The 22,099-nt window shown below is 60.3% G+C and overlaps 1 protein-coding gene across 1 annotated transcript; it reads left to right on the top strand.

The window, feature by feature from the left end:
• Nucleotides 1–27: 27 nt before the first annotated feature.
• On the top strand, nucleotides 28–22,011 carry TECPR1 (tectonin beta-propeller repeat containing 1). Its single transcript, XM_065892328.1, has 24 exons — nucleotides 28–252; nucleotides 669–851; nucleotides 1,113–1,235; nucleotides 2,152–2,277; nucleotides 4,512–4,686; nucleotides 4,794–4,894; nucleotides 5,447–5,548; nucleotides 6,898–7,043; nucleotides 9,711–10,078; nucleotides 10,422–10,567; nucleotides 11,159–11,314; nucleotides 11,924–12,073; nucleotides 12,162–12,319; nucleotides 12,941–13,068; nucleotides 13,981–14,083; nucleotides 17,729–17,825; nucleotides 17,901–17,980; nucleotides 18,532–18,588; nucleotides 19,018–19,198; nucleotides 19,499–19,634; nucleotides 20,439–20,531; nucleotides 21,307–21,413; nucleotides 21,561–21,680; nucleotides 21,850–22,011. The coding sequence occupies exons 1-24, from the start codon at nucleotides 28–30 to the stop codon at nucleotides 22,009–22,011; spliced, it is 3,423 nt and encodes a 1,140-aa protein (XP_065748400.1).
• The last annotated feature ends 88 nt before the right edge of the window (nucleotides 22,012–22,099 follow it).

Here is a 22,099-nt window from a genome sequence, read left to right as displayed (position 1 = left end):
CCGCTGTTTTCCCGCAGCGCCGCGGCCATGCCCAGCTCGGAGCTGTGGGCGGTGGATCTCTTCGGGAGGGTGTTCACGCTGTCCACGGCCGGGCGGCACTGGGAGCTGTGCAGGGACGCCCAGCTGGAGTTCAAGCGGGTCAGTGCGGCCGCGCCGTGCTGCTGGGGCATCGCCTGCGACAACCAGGTGTACGTGCACGTGGGCGCCAGCGACGTCCCCATCCGCTGCCGGGAGGAGGCCTATGAGAATCAGGTGGGGTCCCGAGCGGCGGGCTTGCTGGGCTGGTCGCTCTGCCGGGAGGTAAGGGCCCCCGCACCCCAGGCTCCTGGCCTCTTCCCGCCTTCACCGCCTTCGTTCTGCTGAGATCCGAGGGCTGCAGCATCCGAGTAACTGAGGCCAGAGCCCCTGTGGGTCCCTATCCAGGCAGCTGGCCGGGTCCGCACAGGCACGGGGCTCGGGCCGGGTTCCAGGAGCCCAGGACGGTCGTGTCCCCCACTGCTCGGCGCGGCAGGTCCTCTGCCCTTTGGGACCGGACTGGGCTGCGGGCTCACGATGCAGAGCCAGGCCCTCTGCTCCCTTCCCGCCCTGGAGACGAGAGGAGGTCCCCACTGGCCTCGGAGAGGCCCTGGCCACCAGGCTTAAGGCTGGCCTCTGCCTCCGGCCCCCAGCGCTGGAACCCCGTGGGCGGCTTCTGTGAGACGCTCCTGCCGAGTGACCGCTGGCCGTGGAGTGACGTGAGTGGGCTCCAGCACCGGCCGCTGGATGGGGTGGCGCTGCCCTCGCCGCATTGGGAGTGGGAGTCGGACTGGTACGTGGATGAGAATTTTGGAGGGGAACCCACAGAGAAAGGGGTAGGTGCACTCGGGTCCCGCCGGGGCTCCCCTGTGGGGAGGGAGCGCCTTGGGCTCGGCCTGTCCCCCCAGCACCCCGTGGCATCAGACCTCAGCCTGGGCCCCGCGTGCTCCCCGCTTGCCGGACGGGATCCATGGGGACGATGCTTCGGGCCGCGCTGCTGCTTCTCCACCCCTCCTCCATCCTGCTCCCCCTTCCCCAGCTCTTTCACGTCTTTCCTCGAGAGCTTTACGGCCCGTCCCCCCATCTTGGTATTGCAGGGGTGGACATATGCCATTGACTTCCCCGCCACGTACACGAGGGACAAGAAGTGGAACTCCTGTGTGCGGCGCCGGCGGTGGACCCGGTACAGGAGATACAAGTCCCGGGACACCTGGGCCAAGGTCCGGGGTCCTGCGTGTGGCCGGGGGGCAGGGGGCGGGGCCCAGAGCGCAGCCCTGTAGTGGGGAGGGTCACGTGGCCCTCAGCCCCACCCTCCCTGCCCTGCTCTGGGGACGCCATGCCCGCCCCGGGGCCTGGCCTGGCCTTTCCTGCTCTCCTGTTCGGAAGGCTGTGGCCCTGGGCGGCCCTCGTTTGGGAGATGGCTGGTCGGGGAGCCGGGCCAGACCGTGGCCCCGGACGGCACAGAATTGTCTTGACCCGGTCTCCATGCTGCCCTGTCCCAGACTCAGGCTCAGTCTGTGCACGTCTTCCTCCCCTGCCCCCCATCCCACGTGGGAGCCGCTCCGGCTCTTGTATTTTTCCAGTGACCCACAAAAACCAGCTTAGGGACGCAAGGCTTGTATTGGGGTCCTACGTGGCCTCAAACGAGAGGAAGGCCACAGGCCCTCGCCTGACCCCTCTGCAGGGTCCACACCGCGAGGAGGGGCTGCCAGCCCAGCCTGCCTGGCCCTGGGGCTGGGAGCAGCCTGGGAGCAAGGTGACGGCCAGTGTCACGGGAGGCCTTCACTGCAGGGCCGTGTTCTGTGATGGGGGAAGGGAGGAGCCACAGCGGTCAGGCCACTGCAGAGCAGGGGCAGGAGTGACTCCTTGGGGACAGCAGCCCCGGCCTGGCGGCCAACAGGGGGAGGACAGGGCAGAGGGGGCCCAGGGCTGGGAGCCCTCCGTCCTGATGCTGCCGGCCCTGCGAAGTCCGCTGGGGCCGAGCTGGAGGACGGAAGGCAGCGTGCTGAGGGCCGGAGGGGAAGCCGGGGGTGGGAGTGTGCACGTCCAGGTGTCCACCAGGCGGGGAGCAGGGCCACCTCCTGGCCCAGGTGCCACAGGCACTGACCGCTGCTGCCTCACACCTCCTCGTTTCAGATCCCGTCGGAGGATGACCCCCAGCGGTTGCCTGACCCCTTCAGCGACATCTCTGTGGGGGGTTGGGAGATCACAGACGAGCCCGTGGGCCGCCTGTCCGTGTGGGCCGTGTCTCTGCAGGGGAAGGTGAGGCCTGTGCCCCCGCCCCCCCGGCCTGGCATGGGAGGCGGCTGAAGGAGGCCGGCCGCAGGGAGCGGGCAGGAGAGAAGCTGTCGTCCACTGTCCTCCCAGAGGTGGAGGAGGGAGGAGGGCTCTCCTCGGGACCCTCTCCTCGCCTCCTGTCCCCGCAGCTGGGGCTGCCCTGAGTGGTCAGCCTGTTACTGGGGTCCCCACAGAGTCCCCCTCCTGTGAATCCTGCTGTCCTGGGGACCCACGGGGTCCTGTTCCTCCCAGAAGCCTCTGACCTCCCACCGCATGGCTGCTCCTGGCCTGTCCCTCCTCTGAGCCCCTGGAGCACTGATGAGTGTCCACCCTGGGCTCAGAGGGCATCAATACTGGCTCCTCAGATAGAATCTCAGCTCCCTGCCCACTGCCTTGTGCTGCCTCCCACACGCTGGTCTCCAGTAACATTGTGGATGGGCGGGTGGGTAGGAGGATGGATGAATAAGTAGATGGACGGATAGGGGTATAGATGTGTGCGTGTGGGTGTGGGTGTGTGTGGGTGGATGGATCAATGGACGGTTATGTGGATGAATGCACAGGGAGAGGGATAGATGGATGGATGAACAAGTGGCTTCGTGGATAAGCATATTGATGAGTGGGTGGGTGGGTAGATGGGTGGGTGGGTGGGTGGATGGGTGGATGGCTGTTGTGATGGGTGGGTGGAGGTGGCTGTGTGGGTGGGAGGAGAGGAGATTCTTTTCTCGGGGAGCTTGTGAGCTAAGCAAAGGAATAAAACCCACTGCTGACAGAAACAGTGACAGTGACACGGATGGGCCTGGGTGCAGATGCCCCAGCACTTCGGCTGCGGCTGTAGAGCGTACTTCGTGACCGTTCAGTACCCTTAACACAAATGGACCAAAGTTCTCTGATTGGCTTTGGAGCAGCCACAGCAGGCTTTTATCAGGCTTACCTTCAGGTCCTGCTTGGTCTGGGCTTAGGTCAACCCATAGTAGTTTTCTCTGAGCCACACTGAAGGGTGGTGGGGAGCTGGCCGGGGACAGAGCCCCCATCGAGGGGCCACGCCACCTGGATGCAAAGAGAGGGGAGAACGGGTTTGAGAGCAGCGCCAGGTGTGAGCCAGCGCTGCCCTGCATCACTCCTGTGGTCCGTAAAAGGTGAAACCAGGACCCGGGGCTCCCGGAGGAGCCGGGCAGACAGTTGGGCCCAAACCAGCAGGTAGCAGAAGCGGGGCTGCCAAGACCGGGTTCTGCAGTGCAGGAAGGCAGTTGATCCAGCTGCTGGTTTATTCACTGGATAAGGTGTTCGAAGAAGCACCCAGCAAACCATCACGTGCAAACAGGGCCCATAGCACACGCATTTGTGAGTGATGGTGATCATGGTGGAGGCTTATAACCAGTCTATTGTCTCTTTTGTCCTTGGAAAATTCTGTCTATGCTAAACCATTGAAAATGTTTTATTCATTATTATAAGTGAGATCATGTCACATAATTCACAAGTGTTAAGGCAGTCTGTTCAGATAGCATAGAATTTAAAGTTTACAAATAAAATTAGTATGAGTAATAAATCCCACTAACTAATAAAGAATTTTAAAAGGGAAAAAAAGGGCAAGGTGACAGGGTTGGGAGGCCTCATGGACCACGCGGCGATGTGCTGCCCCCTCCAGACGAAATCAGCCAGTTTGGGCAATAGGAGCGGGTGGCTCAGTCTTAAATATTTGATTATGCTCCCTGTGATTATGCTCCCCGTCTTAAGGTTAAGGAGAAAAAGAAGTGGACGTTTTAGACATTCCTATGAAGGGGGCTTGGGGGTTTCTTCATCCAGCCGCTGGGGCCCCTGGCTTCCCCTAGAGACAGGTGTCCTGAGGGCATTGTGCCACTAGGGGGCGCAGGACACCCGGGCTGGGGCTGGCGTTCTCACAAGTCAAGCAGGCGACAGAAGAGGTCTGTCCCCTAGGACCGCCAAAATCCAGGTGTCAGTGTCGCATTTTTTAGCAGGGGTGGGGGAGTCATCTAATCTGGTCGAGAATCCCGACGGCAGTGGGGGCAGGGTGAGCGAGATCTGGACAGTCCCGGCACCCTGGTCCCCAGTCCCCTGGAGACCCCCGGTCCCCTGGAGACCCCATGCTTGGGCTATGCGTGGGCTGATGCAAATGCAGCCAAGCTCGGGCAGCCAACCCGGCCACAGAGCCCCGGCCTGACCCTGCCTGACCCTCCCCATGGGTTTCTCTCTCCACCCAGGTGTGGTACAGAGAGGACGTCAGCCACCCCAACCCCGAAGGCTCGTCGTGGTCCCTGGTGGACACCCCCGGGGAGGCGGTTCAGATCAGCTGTGGGCCCCACGACCTGCTGTGGGTGTCGCTCTGGGAGGGACAGGCCTTGGTCCGGGAAGGAATCAACAGGAACAATCCCAAAGGTGGGCAGCCCTGCACCTTGCGGAGGAGAGGAGGGCGGGGCCGCCCACCTTCTCCCCGGAGCTCCCGGTGACGGGGGCCACCTGCACTGTCTTCTGGGGCCGGGTAGGAAGTTCGTGGTCTGTGGTGGAGCCTCCCACGTCTGAAAACGGGATCCTGCACGTCTCCGCAGGAGTCGGTGTCGTCTGGGCCGTCACCAAGGACCGTAAGGTAGGACGGGGTCCCTGGGGGCTGGGTCCAGTGGCTCTGTTTAACATTGAGGGTTGTGTGGTTTTTTGTTCTCGTGAGAGTGGTCCACACCCTTTGGGACAAATCCAGTGTCAGCCAGGCACCGTGCGTGTTCTGTTGTTGACGTCACTGGTGATCTCCCAGATGTCTGGTGACCCCCCCAGCGTTGCCTGCACCCCTGTACAAAGTGCAGAATGACTGTATTTACTGTGCAACAGGCTGTAACGTTTCAAATAATCAGAAGCTAATTTTCTGAAGCCCTCAGCTAAATGAATGCCTCCCCTCTTCTCTATCCAGAGCTTGTCATTTTGACTTTATCAGAGGCAAGTCCAGTGAAGTAAGCTGATTTCGCATTGCTTCCGTGATCTCTTTCTAACCCCACGTCAGGGGCATCCTTTCTGAACAATATGCTGTGCTCGTCTGCGGCCTGAACCAAAGGACCAAATTATTCATTTGTTTTCCCAGGCCTTGAAAAAAAACCCCTTCTATTTCAGTGGCCCTCCAGGGAGGTGTGTTTATTTCTGACTTTCCCAGGTTTGGTTCCGAAGAGGCGTCAACTCTCACAACCCCTGCGGCACGAGCTGGATCGAGATGGTTGGAGAAATGATGATGGTGAACGTGGGGCTAAACGACCAGGTGTGTGTGGTCCGGAGCCTTGGTCCCCAGGGGTGGGGGTGGGGGACGGCACAGGAATCAGAATGGGGCCCCCCATGCTTCGCGCCATCCCTTTCCACTGGGCATGCTCATGAGGCTGGTACCGGAGGGCATCCCAGAACCTCTGCCCACTCCAGGCCCGCGAGGGCACCCAAGGGGGCTGCTTTCCCCCAAGTCCTGGAGCCCCCACTGTCCTGGGTCACACCCCCGAGGACCCTCAGAGCAGTGGTAGCGAGCACGGATCTGGGGAGGGACATTCATCCTGGAGACTGGAAAGTTTTGTTGAGAAATTTCAGGGCGAAATCAGATCACTGAGTACAGGACAAAACATCTTCCAACTTTGTAAGAGCAGCATCTTTTAAACATCGCCTGCGTGATTCCTGTCGTAGCCTCTTTCTGGTGGATAATGTGGTTTGGCTAGTTTTAAGACTTAGGGTGTGAAGGTGATGCCTTTCCCGATGCTCTGAAAGCTCTTCCTGGGGGCGGGGGGGCTGGCCTTTCCTGTGTCCGCACACACTCCTCACCTGCCCAGGTGAGCTGGGCACGCAAGGGCAGGGGCAAGGGGGTGCCAGCTGGTGCCCATGGGCCTGAGCACGGAGGCCACGTGCGATAACCAAGTGACAGAGATGCCGTAGCCCCCCCCCCCACAGCAAGGCCACCTGGGGCCACGGCTCCGCCTTCAGGCACCCCCAAGGCCAGGGCTCCCAAGGGGCTGCTCCCAGGCCCCTCCCCTGGGCCCCTCAGCTGCCCAGCACACTTTCCTTCCTCAGCGCCCGCCCGGCCACCTTCCCCATAAAACTGAGGTCAGAATCAAGGAGGTTATTTTGCATCTTTAAAAGGACCAGGACCATCCTCTGGGTTCACTTGGAGAACAGCTCCCTTCCCACCAAGGCCACAGGGAAGCTGGGGACATGGGTGGACTTCCTGTCTCCGCACAGTGCCTACCGGCACCAGCACCTCCTCTGGACGCTGTTGTCCCAAAGGCCCAAGTCTGCCTGAGGTCAGGGAGCTAGGCTGGGTCCCTGCTCCTCCTGACCTTGGAGCCGCACCCTCCCCCAGCCCCCTCGGGGCTCCGCTCCCTGCATCTGAGTCCTGGACTCAGCTCTCGGCCACCCCAGCCCCTTCGCAGCCCACCCACACAGGCGCACCCCCCCACCCCCTGCCTGCATTTGCAGGCGTGTCCTCCAGACCTGGGGGGCTCCCCCCACGCCCCCAGGGGAAGGGAGCCCCAGTCTGCACCCGCCCCTCCCCCCCCCGCAGCAGCACCTCTCTCTGTTCCAGGTCCACCCCCACCCCCTACCCCCCCGCAGCAGCACCTCTCTCTGTTCCAGGTCTGGGGCATCGGCTGGGCGGACCGGGCCTTGTACTTCCGTCACGGCGTCACCCAGAGCGAGCTCAGCGGGAAGACGTGGAAGGCCATCGTCGCCGGCCGGGAGTGTGATGGCTCACACTCGGGCAGCTTGTCCAGCCTCCTCAGGTGGTCAGGTGGTGGGGCTCCGCGGGGTCGGTCCGGGGTGGGGGGCCGTGTCGGAGGAGGCTGCTGCCCGGCCTCACCCCAGGCGGGAGAAAAGCAGGTCCCGACCCACGAGAGCCGCGGCTGTGTGGCCTTCTCCCTTCCTGTGCCTGGGGTCCTGCTCGGCCCGAGGTCGGGGGCAGCACGCGGGAGGCGGGAGAGGGCAGCTGGGCGAGGCCAGGATGTCCTCCCATGTAGGGGCTGGGGGCTGTCCCAGAGCAGGGCTGGCCTGTTGGTCCTGAAGCCTCAAGGTCTGGGAGACAAGAGCCTTCTTTGCGGGAGGATGCTCCGGCCCCTGTGTTAAAGGAAGGCAGAGAAGAAGATGGAGGGTTTCTAGCCTGGAGAAGAGGCCCTGAATTAAGACGTGCCCCAGAATCACCTGGAGAACTCGTTCCCGGGGATCTCCACGCCCCGCCCCCAGAGCTACTTTTTTGAGATTTTGCGTGTCTTGCAAGGTCCCAGGTGTGCTCCTGCCGCAGTTCTGGGGACCACGCCTTGAGATCCCTGGGGTTAGGGCGTGTGGACCCATCCCAGCCCTGCCCACTGGCCCTCAGAACGCAGGCAGGTGACTTAGCGTCTCGGCTGGGGGCGCCACCAGCGCTCACCTGCCCGGTCGTGGGGCCCAGGGCCCTCGGCACAGCACTCTGCAGCCGGCTGCCGTCCGACTGCAGCTTGGGACCCCCTCAGACGCTGGTCCACACCCTCTGCTCCCCCAGCTTGGTGGTCAGCGCTCTAGAGATGCCCGGAGGCTGGCCAGGCAGGGTTTGCTCACATTCACCTGAGGGTTTAGGCTCTTCAGCTGGCCGTTCTCAAAGGGAGCAGCACATTGGGATCAGCTGAGAATTTCCAGAACCACTGACGCCAGATCTTCATGACCTTGGGCTTGGCAGTGGCTTCTTTTTATATATATGTATATATATATATATATATATATATATATTTTAACATCTTTATTGGAGTATAATAGCTTTACAATGGTGTGTTAGTTTCTGCTTTATAACAAAGTGAATCAGCTATACATATACTGGCAGTGGCTTCTTAAATATGACACCCAAAGCACAAGAAACTAAAGAAAACATAGATAAATCAGACTTCATCAAAATTTTTAAATTTTGTGCATCCACGGACACTATCGAGAAAATGAAAAGACAATCCACAGAATGGGAGAAAATAGTGGCAAATCATATATTTAGCAAGGTCTGTTATCTAGAATACATAAAGGGCTCTTACAACTCAAAAACAAAAAAATAAAACAACTCAACTCAGAAGAGCAAAGGACTTGAATAGACATTTCTCCAAAGTAGATACATGAGTGGCCAACAAGCACAGGAAAAGATGTTCAACGTCGTGGGACATGAGGGAAATGCAAGGAAAACCACATTAAAAAAAAAAAAATCCACATGAGATACCACTTCACACCCACCAGAATAGCTGTAATCAAAAAGGGAGACGGTAACAAGTGTTGACAAGATGTGGAGAAATTAGAACTCCCCTGCACTGCTGGTGGGGTGTAAAGTGGGGCAGCCACTTTGGAAAACAGTCTGGCAGTTCCTCAAGAAGTTAGAGTCACCACAGGACCCAGCAAATTCACTCCTAGATAGATACGCAGAAGAACCGAAAACATGTTCAAACAAAAATTTGTACATGAATATTTAAAGAAGCACTATTCACAATAGCTGAAACGTGGAAACAATTCAAATGTCCATCAATGGATGAATAAAACATAGTGTTATCCATGCAACGGAATATTATTTAGCAATACAAGGGAAGGAAGTGTTGACACATGCTACAGCATGGATGACTCTTGACATCGTACACTAATTGACAGCAGCGAGTCACAAAAGGTCACGTGCCGTACGATGCCATTTATATGAAGTGTCCAGAACAGGCGAATTCATGGAGACAGAAAGCGAATTCGTGGTTGCCAGGAGGTTGGGGGAAAAGAGGAGGCTAGAGAGTGCCTCCTTAATGGGTACAGGGTTTCTATGATGAGATGAGAAGGTTCTGGAAATTGGTAGTGGTTGCACAACATAGTAAATGGTACATTTTACATCACATGTATTTTACGATAAAAACTAATAATACTGCCAGATCTCCACCTAACATTGATTTGGTTGGTCTGGGTGTGGCCTGGGGACCTTTCAGAGTTCCTGAGGGTGGGACTTCCCTGGTGGAGCAGTGGTTAAGAATCCACCTGCCAATGTAGGGGACACGGGTTTGAGCCCTTATCCGGGAAGATCCCACATGCCGTGGAGCAACTAAGCCCGTGCGCCACAACTACTGAGCCATGCTCTAGAGCCTGCGAGCCACAACTACTGAGCCCTCATGCCACAGCTACTGAAGCCCACGCACCTAGAGCCCATGCTCCACAACGAGAAGCCACCGCAATGAGAAGCCCACATGCCGCAACGAAGAGTAGCCCCCGCTCGCCGCAACTAGAGAAAGCCCACATGCAGCAACGAAGACCCAACGCAGCCAAAAATTAAAAAAAAAAAAAAGTTCCCAGGGGTTCCAGCTCCCTGGGGAGCAGGTACTGGTGTGTGTGGCACAGAGAGGCCATGACTTGGCCAGGGGTCACACAGCGCATGGTCCTTCCCAGAGGGAATCATGGGTCTGCCCCTCTCCTTCCAGCGCCGGCTGCTTCTTTGGCGACGAGGTGAGGGGTGGTGGTGAGTCCCGTGTGCCAAGCGACTCGGAAGCCAAGAGACCGGGGCCTGACCCTGACCCTGACCCTGAGCATGACGTGGAGGTCGCTGGCCCTGCCTCCGCCCCGGCCGAGCTGCCCTGGACCAACATCGACCTGAAGGAGCCCAAGAAAGGGCCCAGCCATGCGGCCGCCGACTTTCCCGAGGCCACCAACCTCTCCTCACTGGCGCTTCTCCCGCTGGGCCTGGAGGAGCCCGACAGCGCCAACTGCCACGCGCTGTGGGCCTGGGTGTCCGGAGGAGGCTGTGCCGTGGAGGCCCATACCACACTCAAATGGTTCACCGTCCACTCGGGTAAGGGCAGCGGCCCAGCGCCCCAGAGGGTGCCCCAGGGGAGGTGGGGCAGGCCTGATGCCCCCACCGTGCTCAGCCCATCTTTCTTGGAGCCTTCCAAGACCAGTCCAGGCTGTCAGGAGGAAGGGCGTGGGCCTGGAGCCCCTTCCCTCCCCCTGTCCCAGCAGTGGTGGCCATTCTAGGCTGACCTGGGGGACATCAACTTTCCTATCAGGGTGAATGATGGGAGGGAGGGCTCACGGGACATGTTACAGAGATGGTAGCTTTCTAGAAAGGACTGGTGAAAAACAGAGCAGAGAGGCCTGGCCTGCTGCCCAGCCCTGAGGCTCCGACCGGCCCGCAGGCCTGTCCGCCTCCATGCAGATGCTCTCGCTGTCCATCACGCCGGCCCAGACCGCCGCCTGGCGGAAGCAGATCTTCCAGCAGCTCACAGAAAGGACCAAGCGGGAGCTGGAGAACTTCCGACACTACGAGCAGGCCGTGGAGCAGGTGGGCAGTGCCCGGGTGCACTTTTTCCAGCACACATTCATTGAGCACCTGCTGCATGCCAGCCCTGAGGTAGGTGGGAGGGACACAGATGGATGCAGCCATCCTTCTGTCTGTCCATCTCGGATGTGAAGCCGTCCCCTCCAGGCCCGTGTAGAATCAAAGATGAAGCAATGAGTCCGTTTGTTGATTCACCTGCCTTCAAGAACTCCGTGCGGGCCCCACTGCATTGTAGGTACAGAGGACCTGGCTGCGTCTCGGGTGGCGTGGGTCCCGGCTTTGCCGCTGACTCTCTCTGACATCGGGCCAGGCACAGAACCCCCGGGCCTCAGTTTCCCTATCCAGAGCATGGGGTAACAGTGCCGATCCCACAGACTGTTTGAGAATCATACAATTCGCTGGCTCAGGGCCTGGCGGTGTCTGATGGCGTCACTTCTGTCCTCAGGGTGAAGGGGGTTAGCCAGGAGGGCCGGGCAGGAGCCCCCAGTGTGGCAGTGAAGGGAGCAGAGTGGCCCCGGGGTGCCGGGGACTGGGCCGGAGTGTGGCGCCCCAGGGCCTGCCTGTGACCTGTCCCACCGTCCCGCTGTGCTGCAGTCGGTGTGGGTGAAGACGGGGGCCCTGCAGTGGTGGTGCGACTGGAAACCCCACAAGTGGGTGGATGTCCGTGTGGCCCTGGAACAGTTCACGGGCCACGATGGGGTTCGGGACAGCATCCTTTTCATCTACTACGTGGTCCATGAGGAGAAGAAGGTGGGTGGGGGCGCCAGGGGGGAGGTGCGGGGGGGGGTGTAGGGGAGGAGGGAGGTGCAGGGGTGGGGTGTGTAGGGGAGGGGGGAGGTGCAGGGGGGTGGGGTGTCCCAGGGGAGGGGTTGCAAAGCCGGGGTGCAGGAGTGGGCACGGGACACGGGCCCCGAGATGCTTGGCCCAGGACAGCGTGTGGCATCTGCAAAGCACCCGTCCGCGGTGGCAGCACCCGGGCAGTGGCTGGCAGGCGTGTGCCGGCCTCACCCCCAGCAGCTGCTGAGGGGCCCTCATGTTCCAGATAAGCAACCAGGCTCTGGAAACAGAGCCGCCCCCTCCGGGGCTGGGGTTTGAATGCAGTCAGTCTGGCTCTAAATGCCCTCGTCCACATCGAAAACATCACTAAGGCCCTTGCTCACGAGCAAGGCCTCCCCATCAGAACCTGCCACCCACCACTAAACCCCGCAGGCCCGGGACCCCCAGGGGTCGGCTCTCGAATCAGGGTGACCCAGCCGTCCCCGTCGCCACACCACACGGGGGCTCCACCCAGGGGCCCAAGGCAGCCCCAGCCCCGCGGGTTCCCCGGTGACGGCCCTGCTGCCTGTCCTCTGCCAACAGTACATCCACGTGTTCCTCAACGAGGTGACGGCGCTGGTCCCCGTGCTCAGTGAGGCCAAGCACTCCTTCGCCGTGTACACCCCCGAGAGGACACGGCAGAGGTGGCCTGTGCGCCTGGCCGCTGCCACCGAGCAGGACATGAGCGACTGGGTGAGCGGGCGGGGGTCCCGCGGGCGGGCATGAGGGAGCCTCCGTCTTGGGCGCCCAGCCTCGCTGACCGGCCATCCCCCCGCCGCAGCTCGCCCTGCTCGACCTGTCCTGCTGCGAGAGCCGCAGGGTGCACGGCCGCCCCTCCCCGCAGGCCATCTGGTCCGTCACCTGCAAGGGGGACATCTTCGTGAGCGAGCCCAGCCCAGACCTCGAGGCCCCCAAGCACTGGCTGCCCTGTGACCAGATGTGAGTTGGCTGCACCTGACGGAGCTGGGGACCTGGCCCAGAAGGTCACCCAGAGCCCGTGAGGACCAGGGGGTCGTGGGTGAGGCTGGGAGGCCCTGCACGGGAGGGAGAGGGGATGTCTGTCTGCCCTTCGCTCGTCCGCTCTTGGTGGCCCTGTGTGCCCGGCGCCCAGTCAGACGAGTTGCCTCCGGACAGTGGCAGGGCCTCCGCCCGCAGGAGCGCGCCCCAGGTGGCAGCTGGACCCTGCACTCCAGGAGGCCGTGCTGGCCCGAGTGGTGGCCCCTCCTGGTCTGGCGTGACGCGCCCGTCCCAGACCCCAGGGTGCAGGGGGGACTCAGGCTGCTGACCTCGCTCCCGTCTGCATAACTCCAGGGATCAGGGGCTCTTGAAGCCCCCGCTCGCTGGGGGCCTGACCGGCTCCTGCACCAGCTCAGGGTTCGCCTTAGCTGGTTAATTCCCAGTGGGAAGCCAGGCGGGTTCCCTTGTGCTCAATAGAGTCTGTCATTGGAGGCCGAAGGTGAGTGAAGCAGGACGTCTGGGAGGCCACGGAGCAGAGGGGTAGCCGCTGGAAAGCCCTGCGGGACAGTTTCTCCCCTCCCCTCCCTCCCTCCTCATCTCCAGGTTCTGGCGGCAAATGGGAGGCCACCTGCGGGTGGTGGAGGCCAACAGCCGGGGCGTGGTGTGGGGCATCGGCTACGACCACACGGCCTGGGTGTACACGGGTGGCTACGGCGGAGGCTGCTTCCAAGGTGAGGGTGGCAGGACCGGCTCCCCCAGCCCTGCCCCCAGCCTCCCGCACGGGCCGGTCCCCCCTCTAATCCCTGGCTGGCTTCCCTGCCCCACGCCGGAGCCGCTGCGCCAGTATCGATGCTCAGCTGACAGCTGGCTGACAGGTGACCTTCACCACTGCCAACCTCCAAATCCCGGGGCCAGCGCACAAAGCGTGAGAGCCCAGAGACCAGGCCCCCAGTGGGCCTTCCTGGGCACCCACTGCTGAGCTGGAGGCCGTGAAGGTTCTAGAAAGACAGCCGCCAGGGCCAGTCTCCTGATTCCCAGGCCCGGATTCCAGCTCCCCTTTAGATGGGCTGTGCCTTAGGGGACGAGAGCTTGCTGAACCCCTGGGGGCTCCCCGAGTTGTGGAGGTAGGGTCCCTGTGTCTCCTACTGGTAAACAGAGGCAGAAACAAACACCGAAGTGGGACATTCCATGCCCCAGCCCACACGCCTCACAGTGGAGGTGGCTAATCCTGTAGAACTGTGGTCCACTGAGACCCCAGGAAGGCACATCCGTGCAGGTTTAACAGCTTCCCTGTTTGTGAGGCAGGAATTACTCTTGTCCCCGTCCTACAGGTGAGGAAAGTGGGGCTCATGGGCTTACACGAGGGGTCCAAGGCACCTTTGTTAGTAAGAAATGAGCTGGGGGGGGCTCACACCTGCCCAGTGCCAGGTGAGTGGGCTGGAAGGTGGGGGAAGAGGAGCAGGTGAGAATAGGGCGTGAGGTGGAGGAGTGTCAGATTCTTGCCACCAGGACATGCAACCCTGGGTAACCCCAGAGGAGCTCAGCCGGCCTGTGAATCCTCTCGGCCCTCTCTTCCCGCCTGCTCTCACCTGGTCGGGCGGGCAGGTGTGGCCTGGGTCCAGCACCCTCCTCTCCACCCCCAGGCCTGGCCAGCAGTACCAGCAACATCTACACGCAGTCGGACGTAAAGTGTGTCTACATCTACGAGAACCAGCGCTGGAACCCCGTCACGGGCTACACCAGCAGGTGAGCCAGTCGCGCGCCCGCGGAAACAGGACCGAGCTGAACAGGCGCATCTGCTGTAGCGGGAGAGCTGGCGTCTGGCCCCAGATGTGGAACTGACTGGATCTTACCGCTTAGCAGGATTTTCTCCCTTAAAGTATAATGCGTATTTTAAAAACTCGCTTACTGAGAGCATGACATACATAAAGCGCGTGTAACATACACATATACGTACATACGGTGAGATGTATCTAAATATGTTGATATGTCCATATATATCATTGAATTTTCACAGATCAAACACCAGCGTAATCACTACCCGGGTCACAAAATAGAACATCGCCACCTCCCTCCCCATCCCCGCTGGTGCTTTTTTGAGTGGGGTGGTTACTTAACTTTCTTACAAAATTTTGCTTAATTGAAGCTGCTGAGAACATCACAGCCTCCACCGAAATTATTTTAATTCTCCAAATGTGAGGCTTTGGGACAAGACCGTCAATATGTTGCGTTTGGTGCAGAGGCGGGACACTCTAGAAAATCTAGATGGTATGCAGCTATTTATTTCCTGCCCACTCAGCACAGAAACGTATTTCTCATACCTTGTCCTGGGGTATTTGGTTCGTTTGTTTCAGAAAGCAAGCGAGTTGTGGTGTTTCTTACCTCTTAAAGCCACTGCAGGGGTTTCGGCCGGCCAGAACAGCGGTTCTCAAACTTGAGCCTCATCCAAGCTCTGCGCTGGGGACCCTCTCAGACTTGGCCCTGTGGGTCTCTTCTTTCGACTGGTCCCATTTCATATCCTGTATAATAAAACTACGATCCTAAGTAGAGAGCTCTCCTGAGTTCCCTGAGTCGTTCTAGCAAACTATCAAACCCGAGGAGGTAATGAGAACTGCCCCCCATTTGTAGCCAGTTGGTCAGAAGTGCAGTATGGCTGGTATCTGAAGTGGGGGCGGTCTTGCTGGGGACCGTGCCTTTACCTTGTGGGGACTGAGTGGTGTTGCAGTCCACCCAGTTGGTGTTGGAATAGCCAGTTCTCTGCAGTGGGTGGACCTGTCCACACTCTCACAGGCAGGGCACGCCCCACATCTTTGCTGGTTTCTTATGTATTAGACACACTGATGAGCGTGTAGTAATATCTCCTGTTTCCAGTTTCTGTTTCCTGGGGGCTAATGGGACACAGCACCTTTCAAACATGTACTGGCACTCGGATACCCTCCTTTGTGAAATGCCCTTCGAGTCCTTGTCCCATGTTTTGGTCGGATGATCTCTTTTTCTTGATTTGCCAGTGCTCTTTACATATGAAGGTGCGAGCCCTTTCTCTGTTATTTCTCCTGTTCTGCAGCTTGCTTTTCACCCTGTTAGTGGTGACTTCATTATTAAATGTAGTCCTGTTGATCATCCTTTTCTTTACATAAAGATGGGGCCTTTAAAAAAACCTCTTAAGAAATCTCATTAACCCCAAGGGGATTAATACATCCTTCTATCTCTGGAACAGCAGTCAGCAAACTTTTTCTATAAAGGACCAGATAGGAAATAGTTCAGGTGTGGTGGGCCTTAGGGTCTCTGTCACAGTGACTCACTCTGCAGCTGCCGCTTGAAAGCAGCCACGTAAACGAGTGAGCATTGCTGTGTCCCAATAAGACGTTATACCTGGACACAAATTTGAATTGCGTAGAATTTTCACGTGTCACAAAGCATTATCCTTCTTTGAATTTTTTTCAACCATTTAAAAATGTAAAAACGACCCTTGCTTTGTAGGCTGTGCTGAAACAGTCCTGATTAGGCCTGTGAGGCGTGTTTTTGTCCACCCTGTTCCGGAAGCTTTATTCCTCTGTCTTGTCCATTTAGGTCTAGAACCCCCTGGCCTGAACTACTTGGTATATAAGGTGAGGTAGGGGTAAAGTGTTTTAGGTTTTTTACTCTCCAGTGACCCACACCATTTATTGAAAAGACTGTCCTTCCCCCTTGCATCACAGCGGCCACCTTTGCCTTAACTCCAGTGTCCACGGGGGCAGTGGCCGTTCCCAAGCCCTTCTCTTCTGTGCGGCTTTGGGCATCCTCGTGCTAACCCTACATTGTTCCAGCTGCCGTCCCTTTATGGGAAGTTGTCAAAGCCTCTCATCTTCTTCATCTAGCTTTGGCTCTTCCCGGATCAGTTCTAGGTGAACTTTAGAAGCAGTCCTCAAAAGCTCTTGGGGTCTTGGTCAGGATGGCCTTGGATCTATAGGTCAGTTTGGGTAGAAACGTTATCTCACATTCCTAAATCTCCAAAATCTGGACGCAGTTCATACCTCCATTTATGTAGATCTTTAATTTCGTATTAATAGGGTTTTGTGATTTTCTATAACGGGGTCTTGACATCTTTTGTAAGTGGTATTTCATATTTTTGAGTCTATGATAAATGGCACAAACTTTTAAATTTCCTTTGTGTTTTCAAAATTGACGAAAGGAAGAAATTTCAAATAACATGAAGAATAAATTCGAATCCCACCAACCAAAAATAGTAGCCACTCTCCGCATTTTGGTGTGTGTCCCCCTGCCCGTCCCCAGTGTGCCCGCATTTGCTGGAGGCAGGGGGACAGTCAGACATGTACAGATGGCCTGTGACAGCCTCCCAATTTGATCCCCGAAGGTGGACCTGGCTTATCTCACCCCTCCTCGGTCTTGGACATGTAGACTGTTTGTGACCTTTTGCTGTCGTCTGGACAGTTTAAAGGATTTCCTCGTGTGTAAATATTTGCGAGTCTCTCCGTTCACCCCAGTAACTTAGGGTTTGAGCCCTTCTAAGGGAGCTGATAGACGTTGCCCGCGTGTGTTCTGGAAGCCTCCGCCCCGGCTGTGTGTAGGGTCCACGTGGGATGCTGACCTGCTTGCCTGTCCCCTTCCTCCTCACTCCCTGCTTGGTCCTCGGGAGAAGAAAAGCAGCGCCGGGCTCCCCAGCCCGTGTAGAGAGTGCAGAGCCAGGGCCACAGCCGCCCGCAGAGACCACCGTGCGCTGTGTGTTGCTGGGAGTGTATCAGTCAGCCGGGGCTGCTGTAACAAAACACCACGGGCTGAGCAGCTTAAACAGCAGACGTTTATTCTCTCCGTTCTGGAGGCCGCGGAGTCTGAGATCAGGTGTCAGCAGGCTTGCTTCCTCCTGAGGGCCCTGGGGAGGATCTGTTCCGGCCTCTCTCCTGGCTTCCGGGGGCTTCTGGTGTTCCTTGTCTGGTGACTCAGTTGTCACATGGCCTTCTCCCTGTCTTCACGTCGTCTTCCCAATTTGGGAAACTTGGGTCCAGATGTCCCCGTTTGGTAAGGACGCTGTCCTAGTGGACTGGGGCCCACTAAATAACCGTCTCATCTCAACTTGATTCTCTGCAAAGACTCTATTTCCAAATGAGGTCCCACTCATAGGCACTGGGGTTAGGGCTTCAGCGTCTTTTCGGGACACGATGACCCACATCATGAGAGAACAAGGTGTGGGGTCCCTCGGGTGGGTGGCCTGGCTGTGGTTGGTTGGCGCCTGGCCCCCGTGTGATGTAGGGTCCCCCCGTTGCTGTCCCCGCCCTGGGGCCATCCTGTTTCCGCCCTCTCGCCCCTCCAGAGATGCAGCCGTCCCAGGGGCCTGGGCAGGGGGGCCGTTCTCCCCTCTCTCTGGTGTCACCTCAGCCCTGTTGTCCTGCACAGGGGTCTGCCCACCGACCGGTACATGTGGAGTGACGCCACGGGCCTGCAGGAGTGCACCAAGGCCAGCACAAAGCCCCCGTCCCTGCAGTGGGCCTGGGTAAGCTCCGGGCTGGGGCTGGGGCGGGAGCTGCAGTGGGGGGTATCTGCCCGCACTGACCCGGCCGTCCCCCAGGTTTCTGACTGGTTCGTGGATTTCAGCGTCCCTGGGGGCACGGACCAGGAGGGGTGGCAGTACGCCAGCGACTTCCCTGCGTAAGCATGTCTCTCTCTGCGTGGGGAGGGGGCCTCAGGGGGCTGCGACCCTGAGTGTCAGGCCCAGTCAGCCAGGCAGAGTCCCTGCCCCCTGCCCCACAGTGCAGACCCTTCACGGTACATGGTTCATGTCCAGATGGAGGATGGAGCCGGGCGAGACTGAGCCAGGGCCTGAGCCTGGCTTCTGAGCCCCAGGCTGGTTTATCCTGGACTGATCCCCCTGCTTTGGCCTTGGGCCCTGAGCTTGACTGCTCCCCAGAAGCGTTCTGATGGCGCCTGGGGGTGGGGAGGGCTCAGAGGCCCCTTAGCTAGAGCTCACCCCCCAGCTGGGCAGCTGCCAGCCCCAGGGAGACCCCGCAGGGAGGCCCGGGCGGGGCCAGAGGCATCTGAAGCAGGAGGACGGTGTCCTCCCTTACCTGCTGCCCCCGAGCCCCCTCTTCGGCTCGCACTGAGGGCTGGGCTCTGTAACTCCTGGGGAAAGGATGTGCGTGCAGTGTCACCTTCCAGAAACTTCCACGGCATGGTCTCGACGTCAGCTTCTTCCTCTGCAGCCTGTACCACGGGCACAAAACCATGAAGGATTTCGTCAGGAGAAGGTGCTGGACCAGGTGAGGAGGGAGGTAACTCGGGGGTGCCGCCATGCCCCTCCCTGACTCGGCCTCAGTCCCTGTGGAAGCAAAGGGGAGGTTAGAGGCAGGAGGAGAAAAGAGGATCAAAGTAAATGTCAGCCCAGGAAGTGCCCTCGGGCTCCCAGTGCTGTTTCTGAAGAGTCTGTTTTCAAGAACAAACAAGACAAATGTTGGCAGGCTCTACAGGACCCGCAGGATGGGAGGAAGGCCCGGCTGGGGTTGGAGGCCAGGCAGGGGCGGACGGCGTGAAGGGTGGTGCCCACCGGCTCCTCTGGGGGGTCGGAGGTTGTGGCCCCAGCCCTCCCCAGGGCCAGGGGCCTGGCTGCTCCCTTCTGTCCAGAGCAGACGGCCCTGAGGCTCACGGCGGCATCAGGGTGCCCGGGGCTTTGCTCTCTTTCTGCCGCACAGAAAGTGCAAGCTAGTGACCAGCGGGCCCTGGCTGGAGGTGGCCCCCATCGCCCTGGGGGACGTGTCCATCATTCCGGAGAGCCCGGGTGCCCACGGGAGCGGGCCCGGCATCGCGCTCTGGGCCGTCAGTGACAAGGGGGACGTGTTGTGCCGTCTGGGCGTGTCCGAGCTCAACCCCGCGGTGAGCACCTTGTGGGACCCAGGGCCTGCCCACCTGCCAGCCCCCTGGAAGCTCTGGCGTATTCTTACCGAGATAGGGCCCTTTGGTGGAGTCGGGCAGGGATCAGGCCTCCCCAGGCCTCTGCCCGGGACGTTCCCTGGGACCGGTGGACACCGTTCGTGGCCCGAGCGGTCGCCAAGCCCCGCGGGCAGTTGGAGCTGAGGACGTGAGCTAGCGTGAGGAGCCGCCAGCTCCCGGAACCCGGGTGGGTGACAGAGGCGGGGCCCGGCCGCCCTGAGTGTCCCTCCTCCCCGCCTGCAGGGCTCCTCCTGGCTGCATGTGGGCACCGACCAGCCCTTCGCCTCCGTCTCCATCGGGGGCTGCTACCAGGTGTGGGCCGTGGCCAGGGACGGTTCCGCCTTCTACCGTGGTTCCGTGTCCCCGTCCAAGCCGGCTGGTGAGTGCCACCCCTCGGGAGGATCTCCACCTGCCGCCACCGCTGCCATGTTGTGACGGGCGCCGGGGGCGGCTGGAGCTGCTTCCGCTTCCGGGGAAGCCGGTTGACGGGTCTCCGTGTAGTTCAACAAGCATTTACCGAACACACCTGTGGACCAGGCGCAGGGGCTGCGCTGGGCTCACCCCAGAGGCCGCCCTCCCCCGCTGGGACTGACTGACCCAGGGGTGGTCACCTGGCAGTGGGGCTGCCCTTCACCACCCTTGGCCTCCTGCCCCTCGGGGACGGCCCTGGGCACCGGCACAGCCCGTCCACAGTGTCCACCCTGGCTGCCCTCCGGGAGCGCAGGCCGTGTAGGCTTGTTCTTCTCTGGACTTCTGGGCAGTGTCCGGCACAGGGATGGATGGACCGACGGGTGGGTGGGTGGGTGGTGGCTGGCGCATCGCCACCCTCCACGAGGGGCAGTGGGTTCGCACAGTGGCCCTGAGGCTGAGTCTCCACCGCGTGCTGGGCCGGGCACCTTCCTGTCCCTGTTCGGGACAGCAGCCCATCGGACCCCACCGTCTGGAAGCTGCCACAGCCTCGGGCGGGCCCTGGGGAGGGCGCTGGGCAGGCCGGGGCATCGAAGGGACAGCAGGACACAGGTCAGCTCGCGCTGGGCCCTCTCACACTTGTGGTCCGGCCAGTCTGGGGACAGAGGCCAGCCGCACCTGCTCGACCCCATGAGCTGCAGAGGAGGTCACGTGCTCCAGGAGCACCAGGGTGACAGTTTCGGTGCTGCATCCCTAATCCAATCTCCCATCGCAGGCGACTGCTGGTACCTCATCCCATCTCCTCCCAAACAGAGATTGAAACAGGTGTCCGTGGGGCGCACAGCGGTGTTCGCCTTGGACGAAAACGGCAAGTGGTTTCTGATCCCCAGCGGTCACCAGGGGAGGTTTGGGGTTCCCTGAGTGCCCTGATGGGATGAGACCAGACCCTCGCCCACCCCAGGCCCCAACATGAGACCTTCGTAAGCCCCATGAGAGGCCGCCAGCCCGAGGTCAGCCTCCAAGCAGGCCCCTCCCCTGAGTCATGCAGGGTCGGGGGCCCCCAGCCCCCCAGGTGCTCCGGCCTGCCTGCACCTCGGGAGGAGGACCCGGTGCCAAGGCCTGGGAGCATCTTCTAGACGGTGCCACCCGGGCCCGTGACTCAGGAGCCCCAGGGCAGCTGGGGCTGGCAGAGGTCACCTGCCCGGCCCAGGCCATCCCTGCCCCACCCCCGTGCCGCCTCCAGCCAGCTCCGCCCGTGCCCTTTAATGGTCTGTAGTTGTTGTCCCAGCTGAGCAAGGCGAGGAAAGGGCGGAATCGGGACTGGAACCCAGGGATTTTATTCCACACCAGGTCTCTTTATTGTTTAAAGAATTCCTTGTCCTCGGTTTCTCATGCATAGAAAGCAGACGAGGACGCCAGCCCAGCACAGCGGGGCAATTATGAAGTGAGGGGGAGGCAAACGTGGGAAGGGCAGGGCTGGCTACGGCCAGGGTCTCTCCGGCTGTGGGTCAGCAGGAGCCCCGGGCAGTGGGGGGGATGCAGAGGGAGACCCCGCCTGTCTCGTGGTCAGACCTCCCGGCCTTGCAGACTCCGAAGTGGATCCCAACGCTCGGGGCCTCACAGTATCGGTGCTTCTCTCCTAGGGAACCTGTGGTACCGCCAGGGTGTCACACCCAGCTACCCGCAGGGCACCAGCTGGGAACACGTGTCCAACAACGTGCGCCACGTGTCCGTGGGGCCCCTGGACCAGGTCTGGGGCGACAGGGGCGGGGGGTGGGTGCTTGCCCCGGGGTCGGGGACTTGGGGGGATCCGGGTTTCTGCTCTGGTCTCCCCGCTGCCGTCTCCATGGTCCCCCTGCAGCGGTGGGGCCGGGCCTTCAGTGGGTCTGCATTCCAGGTCTGGGTCATCGCCAACAAAGTCCAGGGGAGCCACAGCCTGAGCCGGGGGACTGTGTGTCGCCGCACGGGTGTGCAGCCCCTGGAGCCCAAGGGGCAGGGCTGGGACTATGGCATCGGGGTAAGCAGGGCTGGGCACGGGGCGGCTGTGCTGGCCTGGGGCTCCGAGCCCTGAGGGCTCTCGGGTGGGAGGCCCCGGGCAGAGCCGCCCAAGAGTCCAACCGTCTAGAAGGATGGTCTCTGCCCCTCGACCCCTGGCAGCCCCGGGTCACTCCGCTCTCTCCTTTCAGGGGGGCTGGGATCACCTGTCCGTCCGGGCCAGTGCCACCAGGGCCCCCAGGAGCTCGTCCCAGGAGACAGCCGGCAAGTGGAGAAAGGAGCAGGGCCTCCCCAGTGGGCCCTCGCAGGTGGCCGGTGCCCCGCAGGAGACCCCCAATCCCGCCTGCTGCTGAGGCTGCTTCCCCTCACCTGGAGCAGGTGTGATGCTGGGTTTGAAGGACCAAGGTTGATGCAAGCCTTCCTGTCGGGAGCTGTTCTCGT

Source organism: Phocoena phocoena, chromosome 15, assembly GCF_963924675.1.
Source record: "Phocoena phocoena chromosome 15, mPhoPho1.1, whole genome shotgun sequence".
In the NCBI taxonomy this organism is placed as follows: Eukaryota; Metazoa; Chordata; class Mammalia; order Artiodactyla; family Phocoenidae; genus Phocoena; species Phocoena phocoena.
This window is presented reverse-complemented; position numbering and strand designations above follow the sequence as displayed.